The sequence below is a fragment of the Bemisia tabaci genome, chromosome 9, assembly GCF_918797505.1.
Source record: "Bemisia tabaci chromosome 9, PGI_BMITA_v3".
Taxonomy (NCBI): domain Eukaryota; kingdom Metazoa; phylum Arthropoda; class Insecta; order Hemiptera; family Aleyrodidae; genus Bemisia; species Bemisia tabaci.
The window spans coordinates 10,383,682-10,399,148 of NC_092801.1; the positions used below are offsets into that span (position 1 = coordinate 10,383,682).

General features: G+C 36.4%; 1 protein-coding gene across 2 annotated transcripts in view; it reads right to left on the minus strand.

Moving 5' to 3' along the window:
* Positions 1 to 39: 39 nt before the first annotated feature.
* Positions 40 to 15,467, minus strand: part of LOC109036712 (lateral signaling target protein 2 homolog) — a 99,807-nt gene continuing 84,379 nt past the window's right edge. The window contains exons 6-12 of one of the 2 annotated variants that reach the window (XM_019051067.2): positions 14,899 to 15,029; positions 13,194 to 14,438; positions 12,438 to 12,524; positions 10,278 to 10,400; positions 8,935 to 9,119; positions 7,812 to 8,014; positions 40 to 7,248 (exon numbers count right to left, since the gene is read on the minus strand). In XM_019051067.2, the coding sequence (XP_018906612.2) occupies positions 7,117 to 7,248; positions 7,812 to 8,014; positions 8,935 to 9,119; positions 10,278 to 10,400; positions 12,438 to 12,524; positions 13,194 to 14,438; positions 14,899 to 15,029 (2,106 nt within the window). In that variant the 3' untranslated portion in view covers positions 40 to 7,116. The remainder of the gene's footprint in view (positions 7,249 to 7,811; positions 8,015 to 8,934; positions 9,120 to 10,277; positions 10,401 to 12,437; positions 12,525 to 13,193; positions 14,439 to 14,898; positions 15,030 to 15,467) is intronic. The other variant, XM_019051068.2, reaches the window with a different exon arrangement.

The window sequence follows — 15,467 nt, forward strand, 5'->3', positions numbered from 1 at the left end:
CGCTTGCGTTCTAGGAATGAGGTCAATAAAAAAAGCTAGTTTCAAATAAAATTAGTAACATTTTATTGAAAAATATGGATAAAAAAGTGTATTAGATGACAGTTTCAAAAATAAAAGCATTATATACAGATGGTTTCAGTAAAACTGAACTAGTTTTCCAGAAAGGATTGCATCAGTGCTTTGGAGATGGGCAAGTGAACGATAAATTGTTATGTGACTTTCGAGGTTCCGTGAAATTTTCCTTCTAACATATACTTTTCATACTAGGTACGTTTCTAATATACAGCTAATCTTACACAAAATAAGATGGGTGTTCTTAAAAGTCAAGAGTTTACTTATCAATTTTTCACATTTCAGTTGAACGCTATGAGTGAGGTATATTTTCATTTTTACCATTGAGCACAGAGAGGAAAAACCCTCACTTACAGAGAAAAAGGATTTATTGAATTGCAGATTTTGGCAAGCGTGACTAAAACGTTAGTCTCAACCCTTAATCCATTCATAGCTGCTCGTATGAAATAAGCTTCTTCTTATTGAACTTTTAACTCTTGGCGCCCAAATGCGTGATACAAAGTACTTATTGAAACAAAGCGGGGAAAGGCTTCTGACCCTACCTACTTGAGTTGGGATGGAAATTAGATCAGCCAAAAGATAAGCATCTTACAAAAATAGGATTACTGGAGCCTTGAGTGATTGCATGCCCTTGTTCTTAGATTTAGTTAACTTAAACTAATTCATCTTTTTGCGTGATAGTTGGGAAGCAAGTTACTATCAAAAACTGTTTAATGCTTATGAGGGACCGCCTCAATTATACGTAACGCACAACAGGAAACAAATTAATCTCTGAACCCGAATAGCATTTGTCGATAGAATAATTGCAATTTATATACAGGTTTATTGTAATTTTATCAAATCCTTAGAATCACCAACATATGAACGATTATCTTCAATTTTGTTGCAATTAAACGGCAACTTCATATTGGGGAAAAACTTTTATTTCGTCATGATAAAATTGAGGGTAATTGTTCACATGTTGATAATTCTTGCAATTTTATCACGGATTAGATGAATTGCTGTCATTAAAAACTCAACGAATCCCAACTCATTGTTAACACTGCAAGTTGGGAGGTACAATCTTATCTTGGAGGTCAATCAAACGAATAATTACAGATTTGTTTCTGGAAAAGGGGAGACTGAGATCATTCAGATATAATCATCGCTTCATCATTGAGAATTCTTTCAAAAAAGTTTTGCATTATTTTTGGAAGAAAAATGAAAGCAGATGCAATTTTCAGCATTAGATATTCATACTTGAGTAAGGGGGTAATTAAGTTGCGAGAGGCCATTGAGGTCGAAATACTGAAGAAGAAGTGCGTTACTTATTATATAATTGATCCCTCAGAAGCTCTCTATCTCTCTCCATTGCCTGAAAATACATCAAATAGGGAATATTTTAAAAGCAGAAGGGGGTCAGATCAATTCTTCTTGGGAGTAAGTTCAAATGGAAAATAGGACCTGACACTTAAAAGGCAGTGGTGTAGCTCATGCACAAACTACAATTCAGTACAGACTTTTTAAACACTTTTGGTGGAACTGAGATGGGAGGGTTGAGTAAAATAAACATACTGTTTATGTTACTAACAGTTCTCCATGTTTGAAGAGACTCTAGAATCCTATGAACACAAGATTCGAACGGAATTTTAAAGGGAGTGAACACAGACACACTAGACTTACGTAGAGATACCCATGTAAATTCTAGATGTGAGTGAATAACAAAAAGACAGAGACTCCAACAGCGTACAGATGCATTGCAGAATTCAACTTTGGTTGGCTTTCGATAAGAAAACATTTTGTATTGCTTTAAAATTTAGGCTCATGATGGCCTCTAAAATGGCATGATATCTGATATTGCAAATGGGAATCTATCGGTAATTGATTGATTATGGGGTAATTTCGATAGTAAGACCTTAATTTATCGGATTGCGATTGAACGGATTCTGCAAATTAACGGTTTGATCTTCTGGTCTCTTCAGGGGCTTCAAACTAATGCGAAATAACAGATTCTGCGATTTAATGGATCGATTCGTCTGTCCTGTGAAGTCCAATAAATCAAGGTCTTACTCTAATTCCATGTCGGAAGGAAGTTGGATTCTGCTGTGCACCTATTCTCAGAATCAGTTTAGAAGTTGACCTCTATTGCCAACAGATTGAAAAATTAGCTGGAGGCTTTACAGTAACAATTTTTCTGGTATAAGAGGCAAGCTTCTAAAGTTATTGTGCAGCACAGAAAAATGTTAAGAAAATTAAGCTCTTGAAAGAGTGACAGATGCTTGAACCAGTCTGCTATACATAACGACGGTGAAACTACCAAACCACGTATCTCGGTTTGCGACGTCGCAGACTTCCTGTCATACTTTATTTTTTAAATGAAAAACTACTTTACATCCAGTCTTGAAAATTTCTGTGATTTTTCCTCTTTGTGCAGAGAAAATTCCGTGAAAATTTCAAGGAATGATATTGATTTGGTCTACTTCAAAAAAATAAAATGTGAGCGTAGATTTTTAAACACCGCAAACGAGATACGTGGTTTGGTAGTTTCACCGTCGATAAGCTTTAAATTGTATACTTAACATTTTTCAGGATCTAAGGATTAAAAAAAGGCGTAACTTTCTGAGCAACCCTTTCATACATACTCATTTTAACCCTCTCTTACACACTCATTTTAATTCTGGCGCCAATTCGTTGCTTTAACATTTAAGAGCTTCCTGAATTTTTGTTTCTCTACTTGATGCCCATTGCTTAGCAGTGAAAGAACTGTGCAGGTTTAAAGTTTCCAATTCTCCTAGGCTGCAATTATTTTGTACAAACTCACCCAATTTAACTGCGGCTCAATGCAGACTTGAGCCGATGCAGATGCATCAAACCATAATCAAATCAAAAGCAGTCTGGTAGATATTCATATCAAGCAAATGGACGCAATTTAACAGGTTTTATTTTATTAGACTAGGATTAGACTTGTCGGGTGGGGTCGTAGTTGAATCAAGTGAGTCATAACCAGCGCAGCCTAACTGGAAGCAGAGGTTTCAGGGCTGTTTACATAGGCGGTTCTACGGGGGTGCCAGTGGGTGCCAGGCACCCCCAAGCAAAAATTAAGTACGGTTATCGGAACCGTGAAATTACTGCTTTTAAAGATTCTGTATTCGCTCACTCTGAGAAAAAATCCCAGCAATTGATTGAAAATGTTTTAAACAGAATTAAAATTGATAGCCGTGTTTTACAAAGATTCCACTGTTTTTTTATGTTAGGATTGTAGTTTTGAAGGAAAGTTTTGCTGAAAATTTTCTAAATGGAATTTATAGGAATTTAAGTGGAGAGGAAGGAGAGAAAAAGAGAGAGGAGGGTAGGGAAGGGATAAAACTTGAGGGCAGAAACTTGGGCCTCCCCTGAGCGACCGTCCCGTTTGGACCCGGTCTCCGACATTTTCCACCCCTGGGCACCCCCAAGAATGAAGGTCTAGAACCGCCTATGGCTGTTTATGCTGAGGTTAGTTCATCAATCTTTTGGAAAATGAGGCAGCAAAATTTTCATATCGTGCAAAAAGTCTACAACAAACTAATTTGCTATGAACTTATGTGCTAAATTTTTTTTTGAAAAACCGAGAATAAAAAAGCAGGCACAATTACTCAGGATAAAATAAAACACCAAAAACATAGCTACGTAATTTCACAAAAAGGCGAATTGAATGACATGGATTACAAATATGTCAATGCAGCAAATAAAAAAACAAGAAAAATATCAAAGCCAAAACTCAAAAAATTTGAGGACACCAATGGTGCACATCTGTCTGAGTGGCCTGGGCAGCGCGAGTGAATTCTTAATTTTATTGAAATTTATCAGAATGGAAGTTGAAATGATTGCACGAGGGAAACAAATTTATCTCTTCAATCAGAGAGAATTTGATACATTCTAGATACAATCTTTCGCAAGGTGAAAATGGACCGCTGGACAAGGTTTGACTCGATGCATTCATCAGAATGTTGCCTCTACAAAATTTCATGTAGAATATGTTTCTGGCAGAAAAAATTACTGAAATTAACTCCCAACCATGATATTAATGTTTATATTTATCACTGGTTGCAGGAAATTGGAATTTCACTCTCAAGAGAAAAATCTGAGTCAACAAGAATAGAATCGCACACTGCATCAGTTTTGACAGGCTTCTAAATCAAGCAGTGTTTTACAAGAATAGAATTGCGCACTATAATAGTTTTGATCATAGTCCTAGATCAAGCAGTATTCCTACTCCGCCTTTTGTTGTTCAAAATGTAAACTTGTACAGCAGCTGAGCCAAAGCGCCAAGATGGAGATTGCCATTCTTTCATACCGTAAACTGATACAGTAATGTTTGATACGCGCTTTAAATAAAGTAGATAATGATTTTTTTTTGTAAGAAGGAAGTTTGAATATATGCAACAGGAAACGTTAATATCTTGGAAAAGAGTTACTTTCAATAATGTTAGTTGTTGTACAAATCATGTCTCACATGAAATACCAATGAGAGAACATAAATTATAATGCTTCAATTCGCACCTTGTCCCGTGGTCCAATCACCCTGCACACTCAAATCATTTAAGTTTTGAGACGGCTAAAAATTCTGACATAAAAAACAATCGATGGTGACACTATTTCTATTCTGTTAAGTTCACAAGAAACTGTCACAACTTGCCTCCAAAAATGCACTAAGTTTTAAAATTTAAAAAAAAAAAAAGTTTGAATAAAAAGAACATAAATAAAAATTTTAAAAATCAACCTTTCTTTGGTTTGGACAAATTCAGCTAAACATAGATTCATTGTACGGCTTTTAAAAGTGATGAACTTTTCATCATATAGATTCAACAAGTTACTACACCGAACAGAAAGCAGGCTTTCCTTACTTGACAGTACAGAAAAAATGAATCCTCAACAAATCAGTGATTGTGAAGATGAGAAAATTTCCTCAGAGTATATCACTTGAGACAGTAAGCCGAGAGGAAATGATTGTGGTGTGTAAATTAAAACTAAAACATAACAAAAGCATTGTTCCTCGAAATCAAAAAGAAAAAGGAATTTGATTAAAACTTGGAAAATCTTTTAACTCAAAGATTCATTTCCACTAGTGCTTGAAATCCTTTCCTGTACATATTTACATACACATATACATATTCACAAAGCCGTAAGCGTAAAACAGAGAGCAAGAAAACTGACCATCAAAACACAGGATTCATTTGCGGCCAGTTACAATTATTGGTTGTTTCACTACCTTGAAAAAGAAAATCCCTACCAATCTGGTTAACTAAAACCTGTGATGAAAAAAGAGGAGGCTGAATGTGAATAATTAAACCGGACCAAGGGAAAAAAGGGGCTGTAAAGGCCAAGAAATTTGGATGATCCTTGCGCAATAAATGAATATGAAAGGTTGACCCATTAAATGACAGGAGAGAAATCAGAAAAGATCGGAAGAATCTTTTGGGAGTGATGTTTATGAATTTTCATAGAATATGCAGTTTTAGTAATCCAAATGCAACATTTTTATGTTCCTTATTAAGGGAGGTATAACTGGCAAAAATATGATTGATGCCATCATTTACTATAATATTGTACACCACAATTTCTTCTACTTCGGTATCATCCATACTGAACTTTAAGCATTTCTTTTTATTTTTCAATTTTTTTTCTCTTCTCAATGGTGAATGTATTCAAAATTATGGAGCATTGATAATTCACATAAAACAGCTGTTAGAGACCAAAATAAGAACTAAAGATGTGCACAGATGGCATCATCTTTGTGTTTCTCAGGGAGAAATATCTCAGATGGTGGCATCATATAAATGGTGCTCAAGCTCAAATGTGTTATGTAAAACTACTTCATCGTTAAAAATAGGATCTTAATAATAAAACAGCTAATCCATTCCTCCACTGACGATAGCCAAATAAGTTTTCGACTTTTTTGAACTCACACCGAGGTAAATGTAAGACAGAAATGCATCGAAGAAGTATTCCCGAGTCTTAATGATGAAGCACAATTTATCGGAAAAGTTTACGAACTAAAAGTATACAAACTAACTTTCCGAAAACTTCCTCCATACGCAAGTTCCACTTTCTGGTGATAATATTCAAAGTAGTAAATTTTTTCCCTGGCTGATTCGCTACAATATATTTTTATTGAAAAATATTCACACAGCTTGGAACGGAATTGTGATTGCTCACCTTGCACTGAATTTCATATTTCATCCCCTTTTTATTTTATTGGAATTTTGATACGATAAAAAAAACAATAGGGACACTGCACTATAAACTGAAGACAATTTTAAGCAACAAATAACATTTCAGCGTCATAATTAAAAACATACACATGGATTTTACACGAAAAACAAGCACAAAATGACACGTATCAGGACGATTGATAAAAAAAGCCAAAAATTCTTGAGCACTCATTTTTTTAAAAAGAAAAATCCTCAAAATCTGAAATTCACATTCCTATTGATAGGGCATTCTGCATCTTTCAAAAAGCTTTTTCCCCAAGGCAATCTTGAGAGAAATTTGTAATAAATTTCATGATAATGAAGCTTGGGGAAGTGTGAAGGAAGCTGAATGTTGCAAACTTTCAGCTAATGTAGTTTCTGTGACGCATTCTCACAAAAATATATAGTTATGTGAAGTAAAAGAGAAATCATTATTATCTCTGCAACAGATAGTTCTCAGGAGTTAGAAAGGGTACTTGTTGCTCCTAGCAAGCTTTTATACCTTGACCGAGAGACCATTTTGATGTTACCCAGCAGATTGAAACAAAAGAATCCGAGCATAAAACTTATAGTCAAAAATTTTAATCACAATTTTAAGGCCTGGCGAGAAACATCGAGTGTAAAAGCCTTATCCTGTGGTTTGAGATACTAAAACAACTTCAAAAACATAAAATAAATACCAAGAGATTGGTTGCTCCTATGATACGATTAAAAATACAAAATGAGATTGACGATTTGGAATAGCTAGATAGGATACAAAAGAAGAGGTACTAGAAAAACAGTAGAAAAATGACTTGATTATGGGACTAAGCATGCCGAAGCGTGAGATGGAATGTTAAGAGCTTATTGCAGTGAGAGTGAACGGGGTGACTTGGTAGATAAAACATCGGTTGCACACTCGCACAGGTTTCACATGACCGTATCGTGGAAGAGGCACTGAGTTTGAACTACACCGTGCGCAGAATACCTGAAAAATCAAGATAAAATCCTTCATTATTGAAACACATAAAAAAGGGGTAACTTCTCGCAGAAACTTCAATGGAAAATAGTAATAAGAGCTGTGAGCGACAGCATAAAGGGTGATTATTGTTGAAAACAGGCTTGTTTACTTAGTAATTTAAAATTCTTACATTTTCGAAAAGAAAAGAGTACAGTTCCTTCTCAGGAATATTCCCAGAAGCCTTTGAACAAATTGGAACCACAAAAAATAAGTTAAAAGTTGCGTATTTTGAGCTTCCATATAAACACGTATTGCTGATTTCCTAAGGTAACCAAGACAACGTCCAAATATGTCCATTCTGCCTTGTGCTTTTTTTCCACCGTGGCACCCCTTTCTTTTCACTCCTGGGGTTTGCATTTGTAAATACTAAGTAATTTACATTTTCTCCAGTTTTGGAGTCAGAGCCAAGAACAATAACATGGCCTTCACTCCATTACGAACAAAATGAAAAAGTTGACTGGTAAAAATCCATAGGTAAACAGTAGAGAGTAAAATGTAATGAAGGTAGAAAAAATTAAGGCAAAATTTACCTTCCCACAATTTCTACAATGATGCCTGCGGCGTACCACAGTGAAAGATGCATCACACGCCATACAGTGTGGCGCAAGATCATCTGGCACCCATGCTGGGGCAATTTCCAAGTCTTCTCTGCGTCTACCATTTGGAGAATTCGACTCATCGCGCCAGCTCAAGGCTTCCTCTCCGTCTTCTATGCTATCTCGGTGAAGATCACCTATAAAGAGTTCGATAGAAATCATTTAAAATACAGGATATAGTAGGGAAAAAAATTATAATTTGATACAATTAATGTAAGGTGAATCAATATAGTTTGCAATACTGTAATTTATCTGGGAGTATAATTCATTTAAGTAAAGGAAAACAAATAATAGATACTTTAAAATACAATTTCATCTCTTTCTTTTCAAGTATTGTTTTGATTTAGGTTTCTAAAAACTACTCTGGAAGATCTTTGTCTTTTTTTTGGGAGCAATTTTAGATAATAACTTGGTAAATTCAGTTAGATGGTGAAATTTGAGTTATGAAATATGTGGCTAACTTAACTCATCATTAAAAGCGATACATGCTTGATTTAAAAATAAAGCTGCTGAAATTTTCATTCGAGTCAGCAGGTTATTAATGGGACAGTTTCGCTGGTTACAGAATCAAGTTTTGGTGCTTGATTCTTATAGATCAGCTAAAAATAATAATATCCATCCAAACAGCAACTTACTACGTTCAATATTAATCGAAATATCGCCCCTTGAAAAGTCTGGTTCTTCACGTCATCCACCATGGTAGTGACACCCTTGGTTTCTTCCACCTAGCTTCCATTAGTCGGTGTGGCGCACATTTACCCCGGTTATTCAACGTGAAACTCCGATGAAGGCAAGGTGAAAGAAACCAAGGGTGTTACTACCGCGGTGGATGACGTCAAAAACCGGACTTTTCAATGGGCAATATCGCGGTTAATATTGAACGTAGGAAGTTGCTGTTTGGATGGATAATATCATTTTTAGCTGATTTACAAGAAGCAAGCACCAAAACATGATTCTGTAACCAGCGCAACTGACCCATTGAATATTTTCAGTACGTATTCGTGATTTGGTATTTTTTAACAGTATTTTGAAGAGAATAAAACCATATTCGACGTACCAGGATGTTCCTCTGCATTGGTAATTGGTTCTTCTACGATACTTTCTGTTTCACTCATGAGCGATGCATTCATGAGGAAGACACACTTTAAGATGTTACGAAGATCCGCTGCAAAGTTTGTCTGCAGTTGGTCAGCAACTCCCGCAATGCACACAAACAAGCGATGGATTAAATCTTCACTAGATCTGCAACGGGAAAAATACAAAAAGTTGAGTATTAAAATAAGCTGTTATCATTCATTTTGCTTGACAAGAATGTTGAGACATGTGCAAGCTATTGATTGAATTTAAGACAGGAAATTTTTTCAAAGTTGAAGCCAATGAGAATCGAAGGTTTATCGAAAACGCAGACCCACTCGATCTTAAGTTTCAGGTCGAAAATGAAATAACAAATAGTTTGAAGAGCGCAATTTCCTCTTCTTTCTTATTCTTTTTTCCAGTGCAAAAATGTTTGCACTTGTAATTTTGCAGGGGAATTTTCCATTAAGAGTTTTCATGTACTTGCGATCACACTTTATCAGGAAACTTTGTGATTGCAATTATGCAGGGAACGCAATCATGTTTTTGAACCTAACCTGCAAATATTTTCAGTTGCAAATCGCGATTTTGCGGTCTGCTCAGAAGGATTTCCAAAATACTCTGAGAGAGAGATTCTCAAATTTCCTTTCATCATTCAAGGCTGTTTGTAAAAATTAGCAAAAGTCTAAAAACAAGGATTTCTTTTCTAGGAAAGCTAATTTCAGGAATCAAGGTAGGTTAGAAAATAAACATTTTTCTGCAGGTCTGCAAAAAATCGCAGTTGGAGAAGGACAAGATGTCCACAATTGTTTTTTTACATTTTTATGCAGCTTTGATGTTTCTTAGGAGAATTTCAAAGTGCTCCATGGTACACCAAAAAAAATGTTTAATGAGTCAGAAAATCTTTGGTGAAACATTGGTGGAAATGTGTGCATCCTCCTTCTTACAAAATCAGATTATGGTGCAATAAATTGACGTAAAAATTGTACGTGTACCTCAAATGGAAGGGCTCAAATCGCAAAAAAAGCTTTTTGGGGATTTAAGCTCTGGAATTTACAGTTTCAAACATTAAGATAATCATAAAAAACTGAAAGCTTAAAATTTTTCTTCATGAGTGGAGAAAAGGAGATAAGAGAACAAGAAGTTCCTGATAAATTAGGCGATAATATTGTGCTAGTAGCTGGGGATCAAGGTGAGACAGGAGGCTGTCTCATTCCCATGGATGGGAATTTTCCTGTGAATTTTTTTAGAAATACTCCTTGAAATTCACTTTCCAGGAAATGTAGATAGAAAAATGCACACACATTTGACTAAAAAAAGGCTGACCTGAATTTTGCTCGAACGCCGCTTTTGTGAGAAAGGCGAGACGCTTGCATTGCTAGGGCTATTTCTTCATAGTCTTGGAATTCAGAGTCGAAGGAGGACGTATCACTACTGTGAACACTGCAACTGCAAAAAAAGCAGAGAAAATAGAGAAAACCCAAAACAAAAAATCAAACATGTAACTCGGAATTAATAAGTGAAATCAAAATTCTGATTGAAGTTTTTTTTTTGTCATTCGATTAAAAATAAACATCATTCACTTAGCCAAGACAGAATAATAGTTCTGATGAAATGAGGACAGGGTGGCAAGTCAAGTTCAATTTCAAAATTCCCTGACTTTTCCCTGACTTTACAATAAAATTCCCTGACTTTTTGTAGGCAAGAGACCGCGACTTTTTCTGAATACGATTAAATTTCCTGACTTTTTAAAGTCATCGACGCGCAGTTGCAGTCAGAATGTTGTGGGTAAATTCGGTGCTGAATAATTGAATGAATTATAGCCTGGAATGCACATCTTTAACTTATTTTGATAAAAAGAGATAACCATTTCACAATCAAAGAAAATTCAGAAAAAAAAATTACACACATTAATTAAAATTTTAAATTTTCATTTAACTTCTTAATAATGTATGAAAGGGAAGGAGTGGCGTACGATGAATCAGTCTCTGTATTAAAATCACTGAAATCGGTCAGCTGCAAAAGCTATGAGATTGTGCCGTAATAGCTACAAAATTTCGTCCTAAGATAATAACACTAGCCATTCAGGGAGTACTTTGTAGAAAGATGCTGAACATGGTATGAGGGAGCAAAAACAGAAAGCAAGAAAACAAGATTTTGAACACAGAAAAAAGTTCATAAATTTATTAAATTAAAAGGAACAAATAAACTTATAGGTCTGGGAGATCAAGAAACTAGCACTTATATTGAAACAAATTAATGCACTTAATGCATTTAGAAGAGACACATTTAGAACAACAGATCAATGAAATCATAAAAGTAGTAATGATCTGAGTTTGAGTGAACAAGAATACCTAATTGAATTAATTAAACCAAACATAGCGAAACTGATACATTTAGTATACTGAGCATAAAAAAGTGGTCAGAGATCCTGAAGATCAAAAAAGTATTGCTATTTTTGATACAGGCAAACAATAATGCTCGTACGAATTAAATACTTTGCCCTCATGAGAAAAATAATTGAAGAAATATTTGTATTTTCACTACAAAATATTGAGAAAAATGGTTACATTTCAAGTGTGAATATGCAGACGTCTGGAATTGAATTTACAACAATGCAGAGACAGGAATGACTTGACACATCCAATAGGTCCGCCGGTGATATCAACTGAGCATCTTTTTCATTCCCGGAGATGAGAAAAAGAAAAGAACTGAAGTATTCGAAACTTACCTGAGCACATCCTAGAGCTTTGTCTCCAACAATCCGAAATTCGGACAGTTCAGTTCAGCACCAGCACCACTTCATTTACGATGTTAGGTTAGGAGGATTTCACCGCCCAGCCATGCAGTTGCACCAACCTTACATGTTTTCTACCAAAACACGGCAGATTCGAACTATGCATAGTATACACCATGATCTGCGCGGACCTGACTCGAGGTTTTTAATTTGGTTTTAAAATTGTTTTTATTGGTACACGGTTGTCAACGATTCCCGATCCGCGCGTGTTTCTGTTAGTTCCCCCTACCGAAAGCCGCCGGGCGCAACGAAATAACCGACAGGATCATTCTTTTAGTGTGCATAGGTTGGTAAGTCACAACGATGACGGAGGAGTGGGGGACCGACGAAAAGGAACGACACCCAACGGAGTCGGACGGAAATGACCGATCGTGGAACACTGTTGCCATGTGGAGGAGGGACGGAACTCTGTTTGCTACGTAATGTACACGTTAGTTCATAAGATGCGCTGATGCGCTACGAAAATTCCCTGACCGCGGCAATAATTCCCTGACATTTCCCTGACTTTTCCCGGTCACTCAAAATTCCCTGACAATTCCCGGTTTTCCCTGACGCTTGCCACCCTGGAGGATTAGTGAATGGGCCTAGTTTGCATGTTTGATTTATTTCTTATTTTTTCTCAATGTATCAGTTTTTATATATCGTTTAGTCTTTACAAATTGTTGGAGAAAAAAATATAAGGAACTGACCTGCTTGTGACAGACATACTCGGATAAGAGCTACTGGAGCATGAGCAAGAAGAGGAGACGCTACTACTCATGACTTCACTGCTACTCCTGAAAAAGATTAAAGTGAACAAAATATAAACTCTGTTTTGGTAGTGTGATTAGATGAGCTAGTGTTTTCAACCACGTATTTCTCCATATTTAGTTTTTCTGCTCTTCGACTTTTTTACTTCCAACTATACATGAGACAAAATTAGTTTCTAATTTACTTAGAAAACTAGCGTAGGTTGACTTAAAAAATACAACAATGTCTACATTTCATTTTCAGCAAATGATATTGAGTCTTTAGCGTCTGATATGTGTTAAAATGTTTGTAACTGCTTCCTCCGTAAAATTCTCAAATTCCAATTTTTAAAATTAGGGTTCTTGGATATTTTTATTAACTAAATAATTCTGATGAAGACAACACGTACATGGAAATTTTAATTATTGGGTGACATAAATTAGAGGAGAGACCGCGAATGTAATATTTCTTTTAAGAATAAAGCACAGGATATCTCATTTTTATGCGCAAAATAAAGAGAAAGGTATTAATCACAACCTTAACATGTACTCTGCTCAAGAAAGAACTTGATACCATATAACAAAGTTAACAGAAGGTGTTTTTGGACACTAACTTCTATCCTTCATATGAGGCCTAGTGGCAAATCTCATAAATTGGTAACGGAGTTCCTTCTTCTTTTCTAAATTCAAAACACTTAAAAAATCAAGAGTACTCACTTGCTGTATCTAGAAGCAGCCTTTTTCACCCCGAGAATACTTTCTTCTAGAAGTTTGCGCCCTTGAGGTGTCATCTCCCTCGAAGATGATTCATCGCTTTCCATCTCCGGCTGAACTTTGTGATTCAAAATAACACTCGTGACCGAGTTTGAATGATTCAAAAGAACTTTCGACAGGTTCTTATTCGAGTCGAAACTCTTGCCGAGATTCCTATCAACATTGTCTAAATAATCATCGTACTTAGAGGAGGACTCTGCATCAGGGTTCTGTGAAACCCACCTTAAATCCTCGGAAATTTTGTTGTAATCTAGCGACGCTTTTTTGACTAAGTCGTCGGAGATTCCGCTAGGATGAGAACTTTCAAGACTGGAGTCATGTGGAATACTGTCTGAAACGCCACTTTGCGATGAACACTCGATGGAATGGAGATTGGTTAAATGCAAAGACGAAGATCTCTCTTCAGCTGGTCCAGCTTGCGAGGAATCGGAGTCGGCAGTGAAGTAATCAGGACTAGTTCCTAGGTTACAAACGGATGAGACAGGGACCTCCTCTTTGTCTGGCGTTCGGTCTGCAGATGAAACATCACCTTCGGAATTTGTCTGTGTGCACACACCTGAGTCAGGCACAAGATCATTATTAAGGATGCTTGACAATGTTTCAGTGGCCAACGACATCGCTAACTTTGGATCGCCGTCTGGCAACGATTCTGACTGGGGCAGGTCCTGCCTTGGGGTCTCCTGGCGGACCTTGTTTGCATTAAAGAAACCACCCGCCGATTCGGGGATTGCACAGCCTTCGGGTGGTTGATTACAGTTACAACTATCACAGATATTTGACGCCGTGGCATCGTCTAGTCTACATTTACAAGAGAGGTTTAATACTGTATTGCACGATTGGTCGTCCGTGTCCGACCAACTCCCGTCATCTGGCCGCAAGGATGTGCTCTGATCGTCATCTGAGTTTTCTAGAAGGACAAAACACTTTTCTGCCGGATCGTAGTCTATTCGTATGGATGAAGTGTCGATATTTGAAGTGCATGCAATTCCAGGGGTGTTTTCGACATCGCAGGGGTACGGGCAGTGATTGTCTGAGAAATTGAGGTTAAGGCTTGATGATTTCGGGGTGAAGGATTCCCGGTGGCTGGAGAAGGGAGTTGGCTGGACTGAGTCATCTTTTATGGAGCTCTTGATAGTTTCACATTCTGAGTTTTCCGTGTAGCTGTCTTGCCAACCAGATTCCTCCTCGCTGAAAAATTGAAAAGGGTCAAGATAAATAATTACTGAAAAGATATGCAACAAACAGCACTGAGACAATGTGCTCATCTACAACTCTACATAAAGAGGAGCCTTCGTGCTAAAGAACTCGAAAATGAGAGAAAAATCACTGCTGAGATGAATGCTTCGGGATAATTTTTCACAAAAAATGTGCAAAATGTGCAAAATGTCCAACAACACTCGATCAAAATTTACGTTTACAGAACGTCTTGTGAGAAAAGACTATGATTTGTATCTTTCCTTTATCGGGACACATCAAGCTGGGATTGAGTGGATTTACCTTCACTTACCGATATTTGACTTGGTTATGATGTTTATAAAATTATCACTTCGGAAAAGTGCTATGAGATTACTGTAACAATTTTAAAATGTAGGCAAGGTTTTTGTTGCACAGAGGGTAAAAATTATCAATAAATGCCTAGAATACTGACCTGGGTTTGTTGAGAGTAGCGAATGAGGAAGGCGGAGTATTATCACTTGAGGAACACAACATTTTTTCTAACGTATAAAGCTCTTTGTCACTTAAGGTCCATAACAATTCCCGAATTTTCATTAACAGGGTCTGAAAAACACAAAAAAACAAAGATGAACATACCTCACAATTATTGTTCAAGCACGAAAGGAAGAGTATTTTGATAAATGTCCATGAAATTTACTTTTTAAGAAAAAAAAATGCTGCAGGAGTGTGGACAGGAACTTTTCGTTGCGAGCCTCCAAAAAAGGAGGTTCCCTTGCCTATTTTCCGGTGTTCGATTCGGCCAGAATACTCAAGTTTTTTAATTGAGGCATTTGACAAAATACTTAGAAAACATTTTGACGATGAGTATGAGAATGTTTGCTGACGGAAAGGAAAGAATTTCACCTAATTTTTTCCAGAATTCTGTTCAATAAATATTATGCAGAATTTTAATAGCTATTTACTGTCCTTGTACTAATCATTACTTATGTATTTGTATACAGGGAATCAATTTTGTGTTTTTTGATCATCGATTTAAAAAAT